Source organism: Lissotriton vulgaris, chromosome 5 (assembly GCF_964263255.1).
Source record: "Lissotriton vulgaris chromosome 5, aLisVul1.2, whole genome shotgun sequence".
Lineage (NCBI taxonomy): Eukaryota > Metazoa > Chordata > Amphibia > Caudata > Salamandridae > Lissotriton > Lissotriton vulgaris.
The window spans coordinates 1,841,433,697-1,841,455,980 of NC_141693.1; the positions used below are offsets into that span (position 1 = coordinate 1,841,433,697).

The following is a 22,284-nucleotide window of genomic DNA, read 5'->3' on the forward strand; positions in this document are numbered from 1 at the left end:
ATTAAAGTCCACCAGTTGACCAGGAGAGCAAAAGAATGACTGCTGCACTGGATCGCTGACTGCCTGGCGAGGATCTCTATGCTGTGAAGGCAGGCTCTACCACGGTAGCTCCCGTCACAGCATAGAAGGTTTGCTGAGACGTCATGTTTAAAGTAGCTCGTGGGCAAACCTTTTTCCCCCAAAGCAGTAGTTTTTCTCTGAACAAAAATTAAATGGGCCGACATGCAGGGAGCTTTTTCCCTGTGCGTGGGTGGTCATCTAACATTTTCCCTGTCTGTGTCCTCCATGCCTCGCTTAACAGACACAGACAGCGAAAATCAGTGATGGCAGTGCAACCCTCAATGGTGTGGAACGCCCTGCTAGATGAATCGTTGGGTAAGGAGTTACAGTTGACGGAGCTGGTGCTGAATTTACCAACAGTAGCCCAGTGGTACTTCTGGCTCTATAGAGAGCAGAGGACTGCAGACTGGATGTCATTGGACGACCACCGGTTTACGGCATTCCCCCTGCTCCACCAAACCCTAAAAGAGGTCCTTGGTTGTTTTTCATTCTTTTTATTAGGATTCCATATAATCCTTGCATGTTACTTAATTCATTACAAATACAATAAATAACTGGTAAACATTATAAAAACAAAATTAAGTAAGAACACTTACAGTGAAAATCATGCCCTTCACGTTAACACCCTTATGCTTGGTGGTTGTTGAATATTCTTCAAATATTACCTGCTTCATTTTGAGTGCATACAAATGTTCAAAATTGCGGATCCTGATCATTTTATTTGCCACAGTATTGGAACTTTCATAGATTCCCATCCTTTTGTATCATTCCCCGTCGTCGGAATGGGAGTCTTGGTAACAAAAATAACATAGCAGTAGGAACAAAAGAGAAAGAAAAAGGCCTTGGCCTCATTCCCTTTTGTAGCATATCCGCCTCTTTTTGTAAAAGAGACCAAACTAAGCATCAGCCAATCAGAAGAGCCTCACCCCATAGAACCCTCCTGGAGGAACCTCAGAGCCTTAGATTTTCTACCGCACGTTGTGCTTAGGTAGTCTCCTTTGAGCTCTGCTCAATCTCTACTCTTTTCAGGGTTTTTCTTCAGGTTTTCTCTTCAGAATTATTGGCTGTACCTTCCAGGATGTCTGATAAGGAAAAGAAGTAGGCCCTTATTAAGCCATGTTCCACCTGTGGCAAGAAAAGGTTATTTGTTGAGGACAGGCATAAAGATTGTATATACTGCCTGTACCCGAATCATAAGGCTGCGGACTGCAAGATCTGCTGCACCTTTTCTACCAAGACCCTCCGGGACCGTGAGGGTCGGCTCCTCACCTGGCTCCAGAAGCTGAAGTCCAGAAAAGACACAGTCTCGAGCGACAGTGAGGAGTCTTCTTCAGCCTCATCTTCAAGAAGGTCAGTCAAAAGAGGTGGGTTTCCCCTCCACCTTCTGTGGAGCGTCCAGTTACGGCCTCAAACAAGACACCCAGAGAGTCTGAGAGCCAGGGTCCGGTCAAAATCTCCTTACCATGGTGTAAAGGAGAGGGAGGGACCATATACACCGTCTACTACACGTCTGCTGGGATGAAGACTGCTCCAGCCTTCAAAAAGCCATCTTCTCGTCTTCTGAGAAGTCTGACAGATGTTCCAAGTCGTCGACGATGCAGCAGAAGGCTCCGTCGACGAAGGCGTTGAAGCCCAAAGTTAAAGTGGTGCAGTCGACGGGCTCGTCGGCATCGACGGAATCGTTGACGGTGGTGACAGCTATGTCGTCGAGGATGTCGACGGAAACATCGACGAGGACAGCGACGACGAAGATTTCGTTGACGGTGGTGACGACGACGCTGTCGTCGACGAGTGCTTCAACGACGACAACACTGACGACCACGACGGCAGGAGTTTCGACGGTCTCGTCATCGACAGCGTCGACGACGCCCATCTCGTCGTTGACAGTTCGTTCATCGACAGTGTCTATTCCGTTAACGACGCCGAAGACAGCAGGTGTAGCTGTAACAGCTCCATCGACGACGACACTGTCGTCGACAGAGAACATTACTATTTCAATGACAAGTATTGCTCCGGACATGACGTCTCCAAGGAGGGTTACCCCCATGCCTCCCGCTTTGTTGTTAGAGGAGGATGATGAGGATTCAGATTATGAGGATCAGGAATCGTTTGGGTATGCACACAGTCCATCCCAACTGCTGGTGAAATGTCAGGAGACAGATTCAGAAGTATCTGCAGGAATGTGCATATCAACATTCTTCTCTGCCACGGGAGTTCACGAGACAAGAGATGTATCTATTCCAACTTCTCTCTTGCAAGATCTCCATAACATGTTGCAGGATTACAAATCAAGGTGTTCTCAGCCTGCTGCTATTCCGGCTACTCAAGCTGCCTGTCCCTATGACCCCAGTGATAATCTCTCCAGAGTTGCTGACTCAGGTGGTGTCTCGGCCGCAAGCACCGGCTCCACAAGTACCTTCAATGCCACTAGACATTCAGGATGATTCCTCGGATGAGGATTAGAACCTTGAGGGCAGGCCTAATCAGGGCTTAGAATGGGACGAGTACGTAATTCCTGACCCGGCATCACCATGTCCAGACCGTGTGGACTTCCCTCCGGTGGATATCGAGGGGTTCCATAAGTTGATGGAGAGGGCATCTGGCAGGTTCAAGCTACCAATGCCGTCTGTTGCCACTGAGTGTTTCCTATATGACTTTAAGGAACCACATAAGAAGGTGACTAGATCCATCCCTATTGTACAACATGTATGGGAGGTAGGCCTCAAGGTTATGAAGAACCCGGCTACGGTGGTCCCTGTCCTACCGCGCCTGGAAAAGAAATATAAGGCACCCGAGGATGGTCCGGCGTCTTTGACGGGGCACCCAAAACCAGAGTCAGTGATTTCGCAGGTGGCACAGATGAAGTCCCGCAACCCGTCGGCTCCTTTGACTACTCCACTTGATAAGGAAGGCAGGAGACTAGAAATTGCTGGGAAAAGAATCTCTTCAATGGCTAGTCTTCTGGTGCGGGCAGCAAATGCTTTTGCGATACTGGGCAGGTATGATCGCTTGTTATGGTGTGACATTTCGCCTTTTTTAGATCAACTGCCCCAGGAAGTGAAAGGTGAGGCGAGGAAAATTTTACAGGAAGGGGAAGCAGCATCGATGGATATCTTCGATTGTGCCATGGACATCGCCACAACGGCTTTTCGATCACTAGCTGGGGCAGCGGTTCTTCGTCGCCAGGGATAACTCATGGCAACTTGGTTCAGGCCGGAGATCCAGAATAAAATCTTGGACCTACCTTTCGATGGAGAGGCGTTGTTTGGAAAGCATATAGATGACAGGAGATATTAAGAAGGATACAGAGACGGCTAGGTCTCTGGGTACACTTCAATACCGAAAGTCTCCGTTTAAAGGTGTCATAGGCAAAATTACCACTTACAGAGGCTCATACCAGCAGCAGCGGTACTCATCATATGGTTCAGGTTCTCAACAATACCTCCAGCCTTACCATCAGAAACAAGGTCAAACCTCGAATTTCTCCAGATCAAATACTAGAGGGAAACCGAATCGCCAAGGGCGTGATACGCCCAAGAGGCAATATCGGCGTCCTGGCTCTTCCTGCTGTGCCCATCTCCACAAGATCATCGGTAGAAGGCAGGATATCGAAATATCTTCAGAACTGATACAAGATAACATCAGACCGTTGGGTGCTAAACATCATTCGAAAGGGCCATACTTTGGAATTCACACACATCCCACCATCCAAGCCCCCTACTGCCATTCCGTCAAAACATCTGCGTCTCCTGCAGCTCAAGGTTCATCAGATGCTCCTGAAGGGAGCTGTGGAGCTGGTCCCCTCATCTCAGAGAGGGGAGGGTTTCTATTCCAGGTTCTTCCTGGTAAAGAAGATGCTGGAGAAATGGCACCCTATTTTAGATCTCAGGGAGCTCAACACCTATCTCATTTCTCAATCCTTCCGGATGGTCTTGCTTCAAGTTATACTGCGTCTCATCAATCCAGGGGATTTCATGGCCACGCTCTATCTCGAAGATGCGTATTTTCACATACCTATTCACCCATAACACAGAAGGTTTCTACGGTTTACAGTAGCCAAGAGCCATTTTCAATTCAGGGTTTTACCCTTCGGACTTCGCTCGGCCCCAAGAATCTTCACCAAGGTGCTGGCACCGGTGGCAGCTTCTCTGCGGAAAAATCACTTTCAGGTCTTCCCTTACCTGGACGACTGGTTGCTGAAGGACCCGTCCAGGGAGGCAGTGAGGGAAGCAGTCAAGGCATGTACAAACCTATTTCAGAATTTGAGTCTTACTCTCAACAAGGAAAAATCATCTCTGGTTCCGTCCAGGACTGCGTGCTTCTTGGGGGCCATCTTGGACTCGAATCTCAACAAGGCTTTCCCATCCTTAGAAAGACAGGAAAAACTGCGAACCATGGCACTGTTCTTGAGAAAAAGAAGGTATCTTGATCAAAACTTCTGCTTAGGAGATTGCTTGCTCTACTCTGGAATATTCACTCGGTGCTACGTCATCTGTATGTATGTGTGTGGTATTTATATAGCGCAACCCGTGCAGAAAATTCAGCAGAGGGCTGTATAGGATCAGAGGAAAGCATAACATCAATGAGCGATAGAAGAGGTAGCTGGTCATTGGTTTGTTACTGCATTGTGATAAGTTCTTTAAAGAGGTGTGTCTTCTATTATTTTCTAAATTGATGCAGCGTTGAGGCGGTCCTTGTGAATTTGAGGATGTTTTACCTTATTCTGGGTGTATAGATGGAAAAGGCACGCTGCCTTGTGTTTTTTTTCTTCTTTTTACAGTTTTTAGTCTCCATTGTAATGGTGGTCTGGCTGCACCTGTGCCAAGAGCCACAAGAGATGGTGAGCTTATCTGCAGTGATCATGATGGCTTTGTAAATGGTGAAGTCGGTGTTGACGATGGTGCAGCCAGCAGTTGAAGCTAATGGAGTTTTATCAGGGTGTGGGCGATGTGGTCATATTTCTTCCGACCCTAGATTAGAGCTGCCATGTAGTTTTCCTTAAGGGGTACCAGCGTGGAGTCTGGGAGGCCATGGAGTTGGGTGTTACCGCAAGAATACAGGAGCTTGAACAGCAGTTTAGAAGGACCTTTCTGAAAGAAATGGTTTCACTTTCTTTTGAAGAGAAAGCTGATACTGAACGCCTTTGTGTCATTGGAAACGTGTTCCTCGAGGGTGTGGTTTGTGTCCAAAGTGAAACCATGTGCATAAAGGGCCGCCAATATAAACAGCTTGTCCAATAGAAATTGGATCTGTAACAAGGATAAGAAGATTGGGGAAAATAGGTTCCCCTGGAGAGTCTCGTCGCTCTTGTCACCATTGTTGGTCTAAAGTTTTGAGTCACTAATGATTACTGCTGAGGATGTTTAAAGAACTTAAGTATCTTCTAGAGCTGAGAGAGAAACTCCATCCTGTCCAGAACAGGAAATAAAAACTGCCAACTCCCTAGGTCAAAAGCCTTTTCTGTAACCAATATTATGGTACCTGGTGTATTGTTTGTAGAGAACGGTCTATTGCTTCAGTCAGGTAGTGTGCAATAAATAGGCATAAAACAATTCTGGTTGTGATAAATCTTACAGTTTGCACAGACTGATATTATATTAGCTAGTACTTTGGCTAACGTTTTATTGTCAGTATTTAGTAGTGATCAGCCTCTGGTGAAGCAGGGTAAATAATTGATGTACCTGAATGAAATAGAGTTTGGATCTCACTTTAGGCTAGTAGATAAACTTGTTAAAATGTTAATTAAATTCGTGCAAGAGCATTTACTTAGATCTGCAAATGTTTTATAAAATCCTAATGAAAAGCCTTAATTGCTTTACAATTAGACTTGCATTAACCCTACCAGTACCCTCACAAGGAGAGGATGGTGCTGATGCTGTTCCAAATAGAGATCGAAGGACTTCTAATTGCCCTTTACCACACAGCAAAGCTAGATACCTCTGAGTCAGATTGCTATAAGTTCTAGTAATGAGTCACAAATCTCATATGATTATTTGATCTGAAATAGAAATATCATATTTTTACTTGGACTTCTCTCTAGTTGACCATGCTATCAGTTTACAAGCAAACACTTCCTATCATTTATCCAACTGTGGCTTAGTTTGCAATTCTCTTTTGAAGATAGCAATCCTTCACCTTAATGTTACCAAAGTCAGCATAGTGGAAAATGATAAGTGTTTGACATGTAGCCAAAAACAAATGTAAATCCATATTGGTAAAGCGCAAACTACTCACCCTTACAGGTCTCTAAGCACTAGGGGCCGTTGCGGAAATGAGGTGAGCTAGTGCCCAGAGTCACATGGTGCTGAGCTGAGCTGCCGCCGGAGCCGGGGATCGAACCGTGAACCCTGTGCTCCGAAGTCAGCTGCCCTGGCCGCTGCACCACACCTTCCCGCAGTAATGTTCTGAAGCTTCTAGGTTGAGGAGGTGGGCTGCTGCATTCTGCAGTAACTGTACCTCCTGCTAGCAAGACCGAGCAAGTGTCAAAATAGCTTTTGTAGCAGCTTGGACATTATCCCAAGGTCAGCAAAAGATAGTGAATCCCACAATCTAACATAGCTTTTGACTGGTGTTCACTGCAGGCGATTGACTCCATAGACGTGCAGCCCAGTCTTCGCCGATACAGGTTTTAGTACACGCACTCTAGTGAACCTTTTCAACTTGAGTTGTTTCCCCTCTGTCCCTGCCCCAGTCAGTGTTGCTGCCCTATTAGAATAACTACATAGCACTGCCTTACTTCGTGAGTACTCACCAAGCCCTTTAGGCTGTGTGATAAAGAGGTCGTATTCCTTTGCTCTTCATGTACAGGAACACCTCCTGTCAGCAGCATCGGATGCAGCACTTTGCGGCCCTTGTCAAATGAACCAATCAGTATGCAGGGTATTAAGCAATCACTTTCCAACTTCTTGAGTACTTGTCACTGCCCCCGCCTTGTAGGATAAGGAAGAAGACCAACCTTTGTCCATGAGGACTCACCTAAACCCTCCAACCTGAAGGATTTCAAGTCAGTCTGTAACTGCCTTTTCTTGAGGTATGCAGTCTGTAATACTTGAGCTGACCCACCCCTCCTGCGAGGATCCTGGTCTTTGGCCTCCAAACTGCATGGTAATGAGAAAGAACCCTTGATCCTTAGGATGTCACCTGGGCATGCCAGCCTACAAGATAAGGAGCCAGCCTGTCTCTGTTTCTAGAATCCTCCCCCTTACATTTGCCCTGTATATCTCGGTGGGATTTAAGACTGTTGACTAATTGATGGATATGAAAAGGCAAAATATTCTGCATGCGACATCTTACACCACGCCAAAATAAAGCTGCCAAATGCCTCTGATATCAGGATACTGACACGCACACCTGGAAGCCTGTACATAAGATGATGTGTGATACCAAGTACATGCTGCTGCCATAGTTCAGACAGGAGGAAAATGTTGCAGTAATCATGAATACCTTGTGTGTAAATGTAGTTTCTTTAAAACCTTACGATGGATAAAACATAAACTAGCAACTTTAATAATGAGTGCTGTTAAGGTGACAATTAGTTCTCCTGTATTTGCGATTGTACAAGTGGGAGTCCATTGCAGAATGGCACAGAATTGGGTGACCTCGAGTGTGAGTCTATGAATCTCCAAATGTATTTAGTAAAGCCAGTTGTGTTTTCCCAATAGCTTTATTGCCACTAGGTAACGCTTGAATTCTAAGAAGATTGTGTCTGAGACCTAATTCATCTAAGCAGAATTTTTCAGTCATCTACTTACATTAAGTAGACAAAGCTAAGAAATGAAAATGGATGCCAGCCATGAAGGGTATAGATTGAACAGAGTAGTCAAGTCGAAGTCCCCAGTGCTCTACTGCATGTTCGTGGTTTCGATCAGGACTGTGCCTGGGTTCTGTCCTGTTTGTTTATTGTCTGTTCTAGTGCATGTCTCCCTGTGCCTCATTACTGGGGACAGAGCATGGTGTGGAGAAGTCAGCAGTGTTTAACTCCTACTGTTAAGTCCACCAGAAAGCCACTACTGCCCGGTACATTTGCTAGATAGTATGGATCATCCATCAGAGTAACCACAGCAGATTTAATTTCTCTCTTAGCAGTTCAAAGCAGTTTAGTGGCTCCAGGCTGTCATCAGCACCTGGTTTCTACACCATCCTCATGTGGGATAAAAAACTGCAAAGAAAAACCATGGAGATTAATTAAACAGCTGTAAGCACCTCATTCTGAGATGGTAGTTCGTATTCTCTTGCATTTGAATTACTATAGGTCAGATAACCTTCAAGTGGATTGACCTTGTGTTAGGTGCCGATACAGTCGCTGTTCACCAGAGTTCCATAAGTCTTTTCCTTATAGTGGCCAGTGGTGTCACATGGCCTAATAGGATGAGTATTGCCCTTCTGTAATGCTTGGTCAAGCCGCGTTTTCATTTTAATCTGCTTCTACTGTGCTTTCTCTATGGTAGGCCTAGGTCTTGTGTATTAACTACTGAGGTCAGTCCCTGGTGTTGTTTTTTCTGTGGTGTACCTGGAACCTGGTGAGGTGAGTCTAATTGTGTCGCTTATAAAAACAATCTTATCGCCCCGGTGAGAGGACTCTCCAAGCATTGTATCCTTTAAAAAATCAATCCGTATTAATGGCAGGGCAAGAGCTTGGTGTGTAACTCTTCTGTTCATTGCAAATTCTTTTCTTTTCCACAGAGGTGGCACGACCTCAACGTCATCAGCAGTCTCTTGAAATCCTTCTTCCGGAAACTTCCAGAGCCACTGTTCACAGACGGTAAGTGTTTGACATTTGAAGAGAATGGTAGCTTCCTAGATGAGTTTGAGCGATTTCAGTGATGATAATATCCTAAAAGATATCACATCACAGACACTAAATGTGTAGCACTGTCAGTTATTATAAACATTAAAGGTGTAACAAGTACACAGGTGTTCGACTCAAGTAGACTGTGTCACTGACCTACAAACCGAACACTACGTTTTAGGTATCACAGATGATGAGTATATGACACAAGTGAGATGATGGAGTGTCACAGACAGATGAAGTACAGTTCACAGATGGGAGGTGTTTGATGTGTGGGTATTTCAGGTGTGAGAGTTGCACATTCCACATACATACAAGTGTGCAAAGTGAGGAGTATCGCAGAAGATGAATGTTTCACCAGGAGGTTTTATGACATTGGGTTTAAAATTTCACAGAAGAGCGTCCCGTACCTCTAGAGCTTTGAGCTGCATCGTGCACCAGGTATTGACTATCACCCACTGACTTATACAAGTGCATGGTCATATGCCATTTGAGTATCACTCGCTGGAATGCATCATTTATTAAGTACTCAGCGGAGTTGGTATTGGTTAATGAATACCATGCAATGGTATGTATTCGGTATTGAATCTTATGCAGTATCATATTCTAGTTAGTGAGTATCACATTGTTGGGTATGAATGGCCTGTGTGTGATGCACCACTCATTGAATATCATGAATTGTTATGCACCACTCATTGACTATTGTGTAGTGTCATGTTTCACTCATCCAAGGTCTTATAGTGACTTGTACAATTGATTAACTATTGTGTGGTGCCATGTAGCACTCTTCCAGCTTCTTATAGCGCTTAGTAGAACCGATTGGCTATTGTTCGGTGCCATGCCCTACTCTTGGAGTATCACATGTTGTCATGTTCCACTTTTTTCATGCACCTCTTATTGAGTATCATTTACTGCTATCCTTCTCCCATTGCTTATGGAACAGTGCCCCTTATTAAGTATTTGGTTTTGCTGCTTATCTTCAATTAAGTTTCGCACTGTGATGTGTACCTTCTTAAGTAGTACTCCTTTTGGTAGCAATATAGAGAGGAGCAGTCTTGAAAAAGCATTGGGTGTCCTTTTCTAGTACAAGATTAGAGACTTCTTTCTAAAGTGACATGGCCATCATAGTGAATACGCTGAAGCGTTGCTGACTTTTTTTGTTTTGATTACAGATAAATACAATGACTTTATCGAGGCGAACAGGATGGAGGACCCCCGGGAGCGGATGAAAACTCTGCGCAAACTGGTAAACTCGAGCTCAGTGGCTCTCCCTGTTGTTTTTCTTGCAGTTTAGGTGAGGGGACCGACATCTTTCAACTAACCTACTGGGAAAAGATTTCAAGTTCAAAGCCCTCCTTTGGGGGTGCATTGTTGACTTGCTCAAGACATGCTAGCCCAGCCATTCCACCTCTGTTGTCAGTTAACAGAGACCATTGTTTAATGGATAATAATAACTAAGCTTGTATGTAAGGTACTTAGAAAATGTGCTATAAAATGATTACTGTCAGATCCTGTGGAAAATATCAGGCCTGCCAGAATTTGTGACTTCTCTAATTTCAGAGGTTGTTACCTGTAGTTTGAGTGACTGGAACACTAACTCGCTATTGTTATTGTTAGTTAGAGCACAATCTACTCTTACTGTGACTTCACAGCACCTATTGGAAATTTGTGCTGTGGCTATCCAAAACTAATCTTGCAATTCCTGTAGAATTTTTCTATACGCCACAAACGTTAAATTACACTGGTGGTGCCAACAGCTCCCCTTTGCATACCCAGGTTCTGTGGTAGTCTCCTTTGCCCAGGGGTATTGCACTAAACTCAGTGATCGAACATGTGCATAGTGCTCGTATGTGCCACAGACTGGCTGCTGTGGCAAACTTAGTATGCAGTGAGCAATTATACATGTAACAATCTGCCTAGTCTCCCATTTGTTATGTTCAAACCTCTCATTTCTCTACTATGATAGATATGGGTCTGGAAGGCCACTGACCTGTTGCGAGCTGAACAAGCCTGGGTCACACTGGGCATGATGATAGCAAAATGCAGTATAGCACAATTTTGGAGAGAAGAGCCCACACCATCTCTCGGAAACTGGAAGAGAGACATGGACAGTTGTATGGTAGCAGAGAAGTCAGTGTATGAGAGCACTGGCTGTCCTGGAAGTGGGAAAAGATCTGGGGGGGAATGGAATGTGTATAGGGGAAACCCATGTGTTGTTCCGAGAACTGCTGACCAATTGAGGACACAATATAATTCAAGCTCTGTGTATGGAGAGACTTGTATCACCCTTTGGATCTTTGTAAGAAACATGATATAGGTTGTCGATTCTCCAAGCTATGATAACCAATTGCATGATGATATGGTAATGTATAATTTGGTATACGACTTTGTGTTAATAAACAGAAGTTGTAAAAAAAAAAAATGTGAAGGACACGAGGCTCTGTCTCTTTGTGGATACCAGAGCCATTTTGCAGCCGCTGAGGTGACTAGAGGCGCTTCCTCTTTTGGTACCAGATCTGGCTGATGGGGCCACTTCTGAAAGATGTGAATAAGGACACGTCCATGGTAGGTTTCTGAGCACATGTGATAGTGACAATGGAATGAAATTGCACCATGGGAAATAGTGTTAAATACGATGATTTCAAATACCTTGCCCTTAGTAGCAGTAGCCAGAGAAACGGAGGAGATGGACTGCTTGTGACAAGAAGAAGGTTGTAAAACCGAACTTGTGAAAGTCCTGTAGCGATGATGTCATAGATTCAGTGGACAGCAGTAGTGATGGGGTTGTGTCCATCAGCTTCTTCAAGCTCAGCGTTTAAAAAATGTGCTACAAGGATCATAAACTTTGTAGCAGTGAAATGCAGATAATTGTATTGCTTTAACCAAATATGCAGATTTTAGTAAAATTATTGGCTCTAGGATTGTTTAGGCAATGCTTTAACAGACTGCATTCAGGTTTGGGTACATATGCAGGTCATCTCTTTATTGTTATATCTTTTAGTCCAGGAATGCTGAGTGTAAACTAACTTTGATGTGATAATAATGGTCGCCTGAGCACCTGATAGTAAAATCCTTCCCTGTTAGGGAACTCAGCTATTCAGAGGCAGTAGCGGCAATTGTAGCAGATGCCTAGTGGTGTATCTTCCATGTCATCTTCTTCCATGTCCCAGTGAATCAAGCTACACTGGTTTGCCTTGGAAGAATAAAAGTCATGCATTCATTGCCGTTGGTTGGCTAGCAGATGATACTGGTTACTTGGTTACTCCTCCCCTATATTTAGAGCAAGTTAGTAACTTAACCCCACCCCCCTTTCCACCCCTCACCCCCCATCCATCTATTTCCTGTAGCTTCCAGCCTTTCTTTCATGTGATATTCCACTTAAAAACGAATATTTTATCACTTAAACCTCATTGGGGTGCAAACTCCACACCCATAGTTGCCTGTTACATGCAGCAAGACCCCAGCAATTACGAGTTAAACCCCTTGAAATGGGAAATAACTGTGCAAATCCATTTTCTCAGGTTTAAAACTGCACAGAATTGCCAGTATTGTGTGGTCTGTGATGGAGGGAGGGGTTTGGGGAGGTAGAGGAGAGAAGAAGTGTCCTTACAGGAAGGAGCAACGCAGACTCCGGGAAGTGGGGCAGGGCTGAGGATTAAGTTTGGGTGCTTTTGAAGCCGAAGCCTAAAGCAATTTGGATGTAAAAACACCTGGACGTTTGTGATCTAGTAGATCCTGCTCTGCCAGGCTCCTAATGAGGGCCTTAGTGGTCTGTCATCTGGTAGCCTTCAGAGATTCTTTCGTTCTGCATGCTCATTCAGTTCCAGTACCGCTAACATCCATGAAGTCTGGGTGATCATATATTTCTGGTAACTTTTAAACACTCGACCTTTAGAGTGATATCTTCAGTTACCCCAGAAGTACATTCTTCCTTGATGGTCGTTTACTTCCAGACATCTATCATTCATGGAATCTGGGTTATTAGTCACTTCTGCTATCTGTAAACATTAATTCCTTGAGGGCAGTCATTAATTTCCAAAATGTCAAACATTCGTACTTTCCCATGTAATCTCTCACTCCAGTATGTCTAATCCTTTATGTATGGTCAGTCACATCCTTGTCACCTTACAGTAGTTGCTTTCAGACCATCAGATATGTTCTTATGTTCTGCAATTTGTATTTCTGGGTCAAAATGCTCTGTTCTGGAATATCTGCTTCTGGTTCAAAGATCAGGAGTCAGAGATCACTGCCATCTCCTTCATGGTACAGTTGCGGGCGGCTGTATGATTGGCAAGACTTTGCATTCCCCCGAATGTCAGGTGCTTGTGATTTTAAGGCCCAACGCCCAACATCTGCTTAATCTTGTGGCCCATTCTCGTGGTTCCAGCAGATCTCCTTGTAAACTCAACTGTATCATCTTAACATTCTCATCTTTTCAATATTTCAATGGGTGGGTGTATGGAAGAATCCATGTTCACTGCTAGTGTTTGAAGAGGGCGGCAGAGCTGGTCCCATAGTCCCTCTAGTAGGAAGCACTTGCTTTCAGTTATGTGTGAAAGACAAGTGGCTATGGTTTGTTTGGTTGCTGAGGAGACACTCCCTCCTCCCTACCATTGAATTTAAGAATCCTTCTAGCTTTTGAGGGCATCCCCACCCACACATTCTTGGCTATTCTCCTTAAGAGAACATGGTCACTATGGCTCTGCTCTTGCAGTATTCTTCCAACAAGCAGGTGGTACAAGCACTTGTCCTACCGAGGCTAGACTATGGGAGCGCAAAGCTCTGTGGCCCTGCTCAGGGCCTCGTTGAAAGCCACTGCCAGACTGGTCACTGATACAAAAAGAAATGAGCACATATCCCCAGCCTTAAGAGCTCTAAAGTGGTTATGCTACAAAGTAAGAATACAACTAAAGATTGCTTGTCTGACGCACGAAGCCCTCCACTTCAAATCCCCGGGCTACTTGGCTCAAAAACTGGAATTATCAGGAGGGGGCAGACCCTCAAGAAGTGCAAATTCTCTACTACTGAAATGTTAGACCTTTCACAAAAAGAAAACGTGGCTCAGACCCTTCACTGGCGTGGCACCTAAGAGTTCGAACTTTCTCCCACCGGAAATTCGCAGTATCCCCTACACAGCTGCTTTCATACATGAAGTAAAAACAATCCTAATTAACAAGTTCCTGCCTTAATCGGTCATGGCCCGTCTGTTTGAGAAATGTCTTTTTTTGCTGTTTCTGTTTTACCTAACAATTGTATTCTATGTAACTCTGATCCCCTGCCTTACCCTATTAATTAATGTTTACTGGCATCTTTGTACCATCCTAGTACCTCATTTTGTTACCCTCTCTTATCCTCTCTTCAATGTCCCCTTACTTTGTTCCTCCCTCCTTTACTGTGAAGAGCTCTGATACCCTTCGGGTCTTGTTCAGGCTTTACAAACCTTTTTAATTAAATAAACTAGTAGGGTGAGCAGTACAAATGCCTTTATTTGTAAGCCCACTGATTATCCAACCCCATTCTACAGAAAAGGAATGGTTGAAGATGCCAGGGTGGGTTCACATAATCGACCACACTAGAGGGAAGACATATTTATGAAGAGCAGATCAGTGAGGATCCATGTGATGAGACATATGTTTAGTTAGTGCCTGGCTTCATCTCGAATATCCTCTGACAGAAACTTTGAATAATCTTCTTTTCTATCCCCAGATCTGTGACTTGCCTGTACATTACTTCTGCACCCTGCGCTTCTTGGTCCGGCACCTAAGGACTGTTGCTGATCACTCTGAGAAGAACAAGGTAGAGTAAACCATCAGGAATGTTTTGTGTGTGATGTGTAAATAAGACATTCTGTTGTAGGGCTGACAGTTAGTTGAAATCCATGCTGCCCTATGCACGAGGTTTAGTCTCACTAGGAACAGTGCAAAACATAACATGGTGTACCTATTGTTTGCATTGGTGCTGCATAAGCTGTATTTGATATGTGTGGGAGTGAATACTGCCTTGTCGATGCTGTGTGTGTATGTGCACACGTGTGTAGAAAGTGTTGACAATTTCTTTGCATGTAAAAATGGCAGGAGCAGTTGCTGGCTGTGCTGTGCTGTGTTTGTGAGAAAAGTACTGACTGCTTTTACTTATGCCGCCTGTGTTGTAGCTGTTGCTGCAATAGGCGTTTACATAGCTGCCACCTGTACTGTACTATTTTTTTTATGTAGGTTTACTGTGCTGCTACTGCCTCTACTCTCCACAATATGTGAGAGAAGCTTGCACTGCTGTTTCCTGTGCTGTACTGTTTTGAGCCAGACAGAAGCTTGCATTACTACTGCTTATGCTTTAGTTTTCTGCGTGAGAGGAATTTGTACTGTTGCTGTCTCTGCTGTTGTTCTTTGTGTGTGAGGAAAGCTTATAATGCTTCTGTCTGATCGCCTTGCATTGGTTTGTGGAGTTTCTCAGTCAGACTCTTGCCCACTGATCATAATCAAACATGGATGCTTAATGCATCCTTACAGATCGGTGTGCTAACCAGATTTTCTGGAACTGACATTCTGACCTGAAGTTTTGTGGGGCCTTATATTGTGGGTGCAACTGCCCTAGCATTTGTGCATAGATTGCATTTGTGAGCTCATAAGTAAAGGTGCATCATGCCTTGGGTTTTTATTATACTCTCTACTTAGTATCTTTTGTGTGCTCATAATATGGAATACTTCCTGCTTGGCACATCTTCTAATCTGTGATTTGTATTTTCTGTTGGTTGATATGTTTCTTTGCTGGCTGGCTGTCTTCGCTCCTAATATGGGACCACGTTTTGAGCTGCCAGTCTTCCTATTTTGTATTGTGGGACTCATATTTAATGGAGTCTCCACTTCTCTTATGAGTTTTTATTTTGAAGTACCAGTTTTCCTGGAGTGTTTGTCTAACTGCTTCTTTTGAGGGCTCATACTTTGAAGTGGCTCCTGCGTCTCTGTTACATTTTGTGTCATTATATGTTGGAGGCCTCCAGCCTTGAGCTCTTTTCTTAATTTGGACTTTGCATTATTATGGGTTCATGTGTTAGAAAGCCGCCTTTCTTGAGGTGCTTATCTTACTCCACGTTTTTTTTCCAGATGGAGCCTCGTAACCTTGCGTTGGTGTTCGGCCCCACATTGGTGAGGACCTCGGAAGATAGCATGACTGACATGGTGACTCACATGCCCGACCGCTACAAAATCATGGAAACTCTTATCCAGCATGTGAGTCTGTATACTACACCTTTGCCTACTCTTATTTATTAGAGGTTAGGAAGCCTCCTATACATTCTGTATCAACACGCTTGTGCAGTATAATGTCATATTCCTTGCTTAATCATTTCCAAGAAGATTTTGGAATTGTAGTGTTCCGATCAGTGAAGAATGATACCCTCCATCATAACGCCAGAATCCAAGCAAATGTCTGTTTCTGAATCTATGCACTACTGACAGTGTTACACCTCAAACAGTGTCCAGTCCTCCCTTAATGTACCATTCGGAGGCTCACAGGAGTCTTCCTTATACTAGCTTTCTTTTCAATGTCTGCTAGTAAAATTCCAGATGTGTGCAGATGGTACTGATAATCATTTGTTTCAAGGGTAGCACAGAGAACCCCACTTCCATGACTGAAGACGTAGACCATCTTTACATGTGGATGAAGAAAAGCTACCTCTGTTTGAAAGGATCAAACACTGAAGTCCTAATTGTAAGCATTTCAACCTGGGCTCGCATTCTTTCGTGACCCAGTAGATCTGCAACCGAGCCATCATTTTCATCTCGGACAACAACCTCACTCCAAAAATTGAATGCAGTGGTCTGAGGATCTAATTTATAACTCTTTCCTCCTCTTTCAAATCCCCCCCACTCGTTCTAACTGACCACCACATGGAGCAGACTCAGGGTCTGTTCATTGCCTTACTAGATTACTTAAACTTATGCTGATGTCCCCAATAACCAATTGGACTAGCATGGCTGCAGAATCATCTGGCATGAATGTGCGTACTCTTGAGGAAATGGGACTATGTTAAGCCAGCCCTGTTAGCTCACCAGTGGTTCCCAGTGGAATTCAGGATCAACTTCAAATCACGCAGCATTATGAACAAAACATACAGGGGAAAACGTCATGGTTATGTAAAAAAAAAACTGGTTTGCCTATTCTCCAACAAGGAATTTAAGGTTCTCCTGGGCCCATTTGATCCAACTCCTTTAACAGAGTAAAATAGATGGAAAATATTTGGTGGCAGAGGGCCATGCACTTAGCAACAGCTCCTGCCCTCAACTCCATCTAAAGATTGTTACCTTCAAAAAAATTAGTCCTGAGTTATTGAGAAATGTCCAATCTTCGCATTTGACTGACATACAACACTTCACAAAACTACTTAATAAATAGTGTCCTCTACGATTATTTAAATAGACTCAGCAGATTCTGACTTTGAACTGCATACAAGTAAGGAAAACCCGGTTATCAGTGGGAAATGCGAAATGTTCCCCTGGAATATGGTGCCTGCTGCAGAGTACAGCACACTGCTCGTATGCAGGGCCAACTTATATCATGCTCTCACCCCTGTCTCGAACTAGCATTGTACCTGCTGCTATCCCACTGCTGGCCTAGGAGTTTATTGGCTGTCTTTCCACTCATGGCCTCGTTGTTCTCCTGCTACTTGAGGTTTCCTTTCTCGCAATCTACTGCGGCTCTAATGATATACTGGCCCTGCTTTCACTTCAGGTTTAGCTGTAGCCCTGCTCTTATTCTACTGCTGGTTTAGATGTTCCCCTGCCCTAATTCCTCTCTTAGTCTAGCTAAATCCCTTACCTCCTTCCACTTGTAGTCTAATATACTTCTGACCTCATTTCATTTGTGGTCTGGCAATATCCTTGCCCTCATTCTGCTTGTGGTCTGGCTATAACCCTGCCCTCATTCCACTTGTGGTCTTGCTATATGTTTGCACTCATTCCACTTGTGGTCTTGCTATATGTGTGCACTCATTCCACTTGTGGTCTAGCTGTAAGCCTACCCTCATTCCACTTGTGGTCCAGCTAAATCCCTGCCCTCATTCTATTTGTGGTCTGACCCTGCCCTCATTCTATTTGTGGTCTGACTCTGTCTCTGCCCTCATTCTATTTGTGGTCTGACTCTGTCTCTGCCCTCATTCTATTTGTGGTCTGACTATGCCCCTGTCCTCATTCCATTTGTGGCCTGACTATATCCCTGCCCTCATTCGTTTTGTGGTCTGACTAAGTTGGAGCCCTCATTATACTTGCGGTCTGGCTAAATTGCTCTCATTCGGCTGCTTGTGCATCATTGGCCCTCTCTCATTTCACTGCAAGTTAAGCCTTATCTATTCTCTGACTACCTTATTGAACTGCATTGTGCCTGCTGTTACCCGCTGCTGGCCTAGGAGTTTACCTGCTCTGTAACCGTTATTGCTGCTGCTCTGGTTTCACCGGGGGCCTTGCACTTCCCGCCCCCCCCCCCCCCCCTCCATTGTAGGCTTTTTTCCCATTTCCTGGCTCTGATTCCACATGTAGTCTAGACATATCTCTGCTCTTATTACACTGCTGTTCTAGGGGAAACCTTGTACAATGATGCCTTCACACGCAGTGCCTTTACCACGCAAGCCTTTACTACGCAGGTAAGTATTTGCACATTTACTATGCCCACCTTTACCACACATGGTGAGCTATATATATTACAAATAACAGTAAGGATAAATGTAGGGTCATGGGGTGGGTAATTTTAGGGTTTAGGGTGCGTAATGGTCGAAGGAGTCAATAAAAAAATGTTGTTTGTGCGGGGTGGGGCTTCCCCAATAAGAAAAACATTTAATATTATCTTTAGGGGTGGGTAGTGGTAAAGGGAGACATGGTTGGATTTAGTGGTGAGTAGTGGTAAAGGCTGGTTAGGTGTAAATAAAAAAAATGGGGGGTTTGGAGTGATTCCTCCCTCCCCCAAAAAAATCATAAATATCAAATAAAATACTAAGTTTAGGGGTCGATAGTGGTAAAGGAAGGTAAGGACAATTTGAGAGTTTAAAGATGTGTAGTTGTAAAGGCAGGTGAGGAGTAAATAAAAAAAAGGGGGTGTTGCGTCCCACCTAAAAACAAAAAACAATATATATGAATAATTTCTTATATATACTGTTTTATAATTACCATGCATGTGTGGCAAAGGCATCTGCATGGTAAAGGCATGCGTGGTAAAACAACTCTTTCGTAGCCTTATCTCTGGCTCATTCTGCTGCTGGTGTAGCACTTAACCCTCCCTCGTTAAACTGCTGGTATAGAGCCTTTAATCCTTCATTCGTTCTACTGCAGATTTAGCCTTGTTGTTTCACCTTTGTTCTGTCCATTTTACAAGCATCGTTCCATTAACTTTGTTACCTCTTTCTGGCCTGTCCTTTCTGCAGGCGGACTGGTTCTTCAGTGAAGACATGGATAAAGTGGAGAAGGTGAGTCAGTACACGCATCACTGCTGCGTCACCAGAATATGCCCTGTCAGTGCACTAGCCATCTCTGTTGTTCCTAGGGTTGACAGCTGAACATAGAAACTTATGGAGTTGTTCCCTTGCTGGTGCGTTTCTGTTATGGTTTGGCTAATTCTTTGCTGTCACATCTTGATCTTTTCGAGAGACTGAGGTGTGTAGGTATGTGCTTATTATATGTTTCTGTCTGATGTGTTAGTACAGTGTGAATGTGCCTTTGTATGAAGGGTTTTCTGGATGATTTTCTCAAGTAGCGTGCAAAGTGTATCTTCAGACCCCTCTCGCCATTCTACAGTGCACTCTTGTCAATCTCACTCCTCTTGTTGCTGTTCTGTGCTGTTAGGTCTAGTATTCTCACACTTCTGCGGAGTTGAGTATGCCTTGCCGTCTGAAGATTCTTCTATCCCCGTTGTAAAGTATGCTCTAGCTGTCTGATGACTCGACTCTCTTTTGTGTTTAATACACTACAGCAGACTAAAGCCTCCACTATTCACTGAGTGTAGTGTGCTCATGTGGTCTTACGACACATCGTGCTACAGAATCTAGTGCACTCTTATAGACAAATGCTTTTCGGTGCCTAATTTTCCCTCCTAGTCTCATGCTTGCTCTATTTTGTGATTTTTCAGACACCGGTGGATGAGAAAGACACCCAATCAGTGCCAAATATCGAACATCTGCTCCCCAACATTGGTCGGACAGCAGCGCCCGGGGAAGTCTCAGGTGAGGGAGTGCTGTGGTGAACTGTAGGACGAGAGGCATTGCAGTTTGTACCTGTTGTGCTACGCTTGCTAAATACTGCACCATTACATCCATATTCATACACAGGCACAAATGCCAGCGTAAGGAGGGCACATGCATAAGCGCACTATCCACTTCATAGACTACTACCCACACAAGGAAACAAACAAGCAAACAGGCAGAAAATAACACTATGCACTACATAGACAACTACCCACTCAAAAAACCATATAGGCAAATAAGCATGCAATAAATAATATGACACATAAACATACACTTAGGGGCATATTTACTGAAATTGTGGCGCAAGGCAGCGCCGCAAGTTAACTTGCTGCGCTGCCCTGCTCTGCCCTGTGTCACAGGGAAAGGGCAGGAATGCGCTGTATTGATCCAGTATGGTGCATTCCTGTCCTTTCCCACTGTGCTGGCGCTGTTTTGGCAGTCTAGCGCCAACGCATGTGCCCTTGCACCATGGTGCAAGGGTGCCTGCGTTACAGTCAGGGTTCTTTTTGTAAAGGATGAGGCAACTTCCTACACAAAAAACAATCCATAAAGGCGTTTTCCTCTTTCTGCAGCAGACATAGAAAAAGGAAAGAACAAGTCAAGTCAAGTCAAGATTTGTATAGCGCACTACTCACCCAGAGGGTCTCAAGGCGCTTGAGGGTAATAAACATTTTCTCCTCGTTATGCCTTACCTGGGGAGGCATAAGATTTTAATGCATTCCCAGGTTTACAACTCTGTATAAATCTGGGAATATGTCAAAAACCATGGGATGCTTGTGAACACCCACCGCAAAGCCCATGGAATGCCTCCCTTGCGCAGAGTAAGGCAATGTAGCTATTTGCTCTGCGTTGCGTTACTCCATATTTGTGAAGCCATTCAAGCCACGCAAAGGGGCTTTGCGAGGCTTAATAAATATGACTGAGAGGTTTACGTCATGCATGTCCACATTGCATGGAGCAAGCATGATGAAAGGCCCTCATAAAAATCCCCCTTAGTATACAGATAGCATTCAGGTATGAATGAATGTTTGCATGCAAGCACAGACTCGAATGAACATAAAAACAGGGTCACAAATACAAATACACATACAAACACCAGGCACACACAACTAGGTGCACCTTTAAGTACACATACTCCCACAGTGGGGTCCAGAAATTAGCCATGCTCAAGAAGATAGGCAAGCAAGCCGGCACAAGTGCACACATTGAAAAACATTCTCTGCAACACATACAAACTCAAAGTCGCATTGCAATACATATACACATGTGACTCATTACACATACACCACTGCACCAAAGTACCACTACAAACACTAAAAGAATTGCACAGGTCCTCGAACTCACAGGTACATAAAACAACCTCCTCCTACCCCAGAAATGCATGACTATTTAAAGGGTAGCTTTGGTTAGTTGGAGGAATGTCATTCAAGCATTCATACATGTGCTAAGGATTTGGACCTATCGAAAAATGTACAGATAAGACACATGTTGTGATATGAGCAACATTTGACACCTTTTGCTACATTGGCCTGTGTTTAGCATGTGCATGATAGGTGTGTTGTTCTCCAAATTTAAACATTAGCCCCATCAGTCTTATGATGAGAAGCTCCACCACAGGCCCTCAACCAACTTCGGAGCACAACATGAGGTACAGAATGGGAGCCTCAGCGTGCAGTCGTTGGTGGAGCAGTTTCTCTAATATGCTTCAATGACTAACTCGGTTGTGTGGGATTTAGGTAAATGCATTATGGAACAGTTCAGTTTTCACGCCTTTCCTGAAAAGTTTGATTCTGCCCTAGGACTTAAATTTATCAGTTCCACAGCCACTGAGTATTTTTGATTATTGCTGATCTCAGGTTTCTGTTGTGTACTTAGTGAACAGCCAGTCCCTGCAGGTATCTTCAACCTCTACCCAAGTAAGGCTTATGCTTGCTGCAAAGAACTGCACATTCTATACTTGCATCTACTTGGAACCAGCCTAGTGTTTTATGGGTCATGCTTCAGCAGTTGCAGACACATTGTGATTGTTTACTTCTGAAGCCGCTGGTGTTTCTTTTGTTGGCCACTAGAAACAATGTCACAGTAGTCTAAATGGGCCAACCCAGGGGCTCATGTTAGCTCTTCTCTGCAGTCAGTTCGAAGGAATTAGTGGATTTTCCTGGCAAGAGAGAACTGCAGGTGTATGCTCTTGACTACTGCATGGAATTGTAAA

At 44.2% G+C, this 22,284-nt stretch overlaps 1 protein-coding gene across 2 annotated transcripts in view; it reads left to right on the plus strand.

The window, feature by feature from the left end:
• Nucleotides 1-22,284, plus strand: part of ARHGAP23 (Rho GTPase activating protein 23) — a 461,228-nt gene that overhangs the window by 426,962 nt on the left and 11,982 nt on the right. For both annotated transcript variants that reach the window (XM_086924313.1, XM_086924312.1), the window contains exons 17-22: nt 8,743-8,821; nt 10,021-10,094; nt 14,555-14,644; nt 15,949-16,074; nt 19,257-19,298; nt 19,958-20,051. In XM_086924313.1, coding sequence (XP_086780439.1) covers nt 8,743-8,821; nt 10,021-10,094; nt 14,555-14,644; nt 15,949-16,074; nt 19,257-19,298; nt 19,958-20,051 — 505 coding nt within the window. The remainder of the gene's footprint in view (nt 1-8,742; nt 8,822-10,020; nt 10,095-14,554; nt 14,645-15,948; nt 16,075-19,256; nt 19,299-19,957; nt 20,052-22,284) is intronic.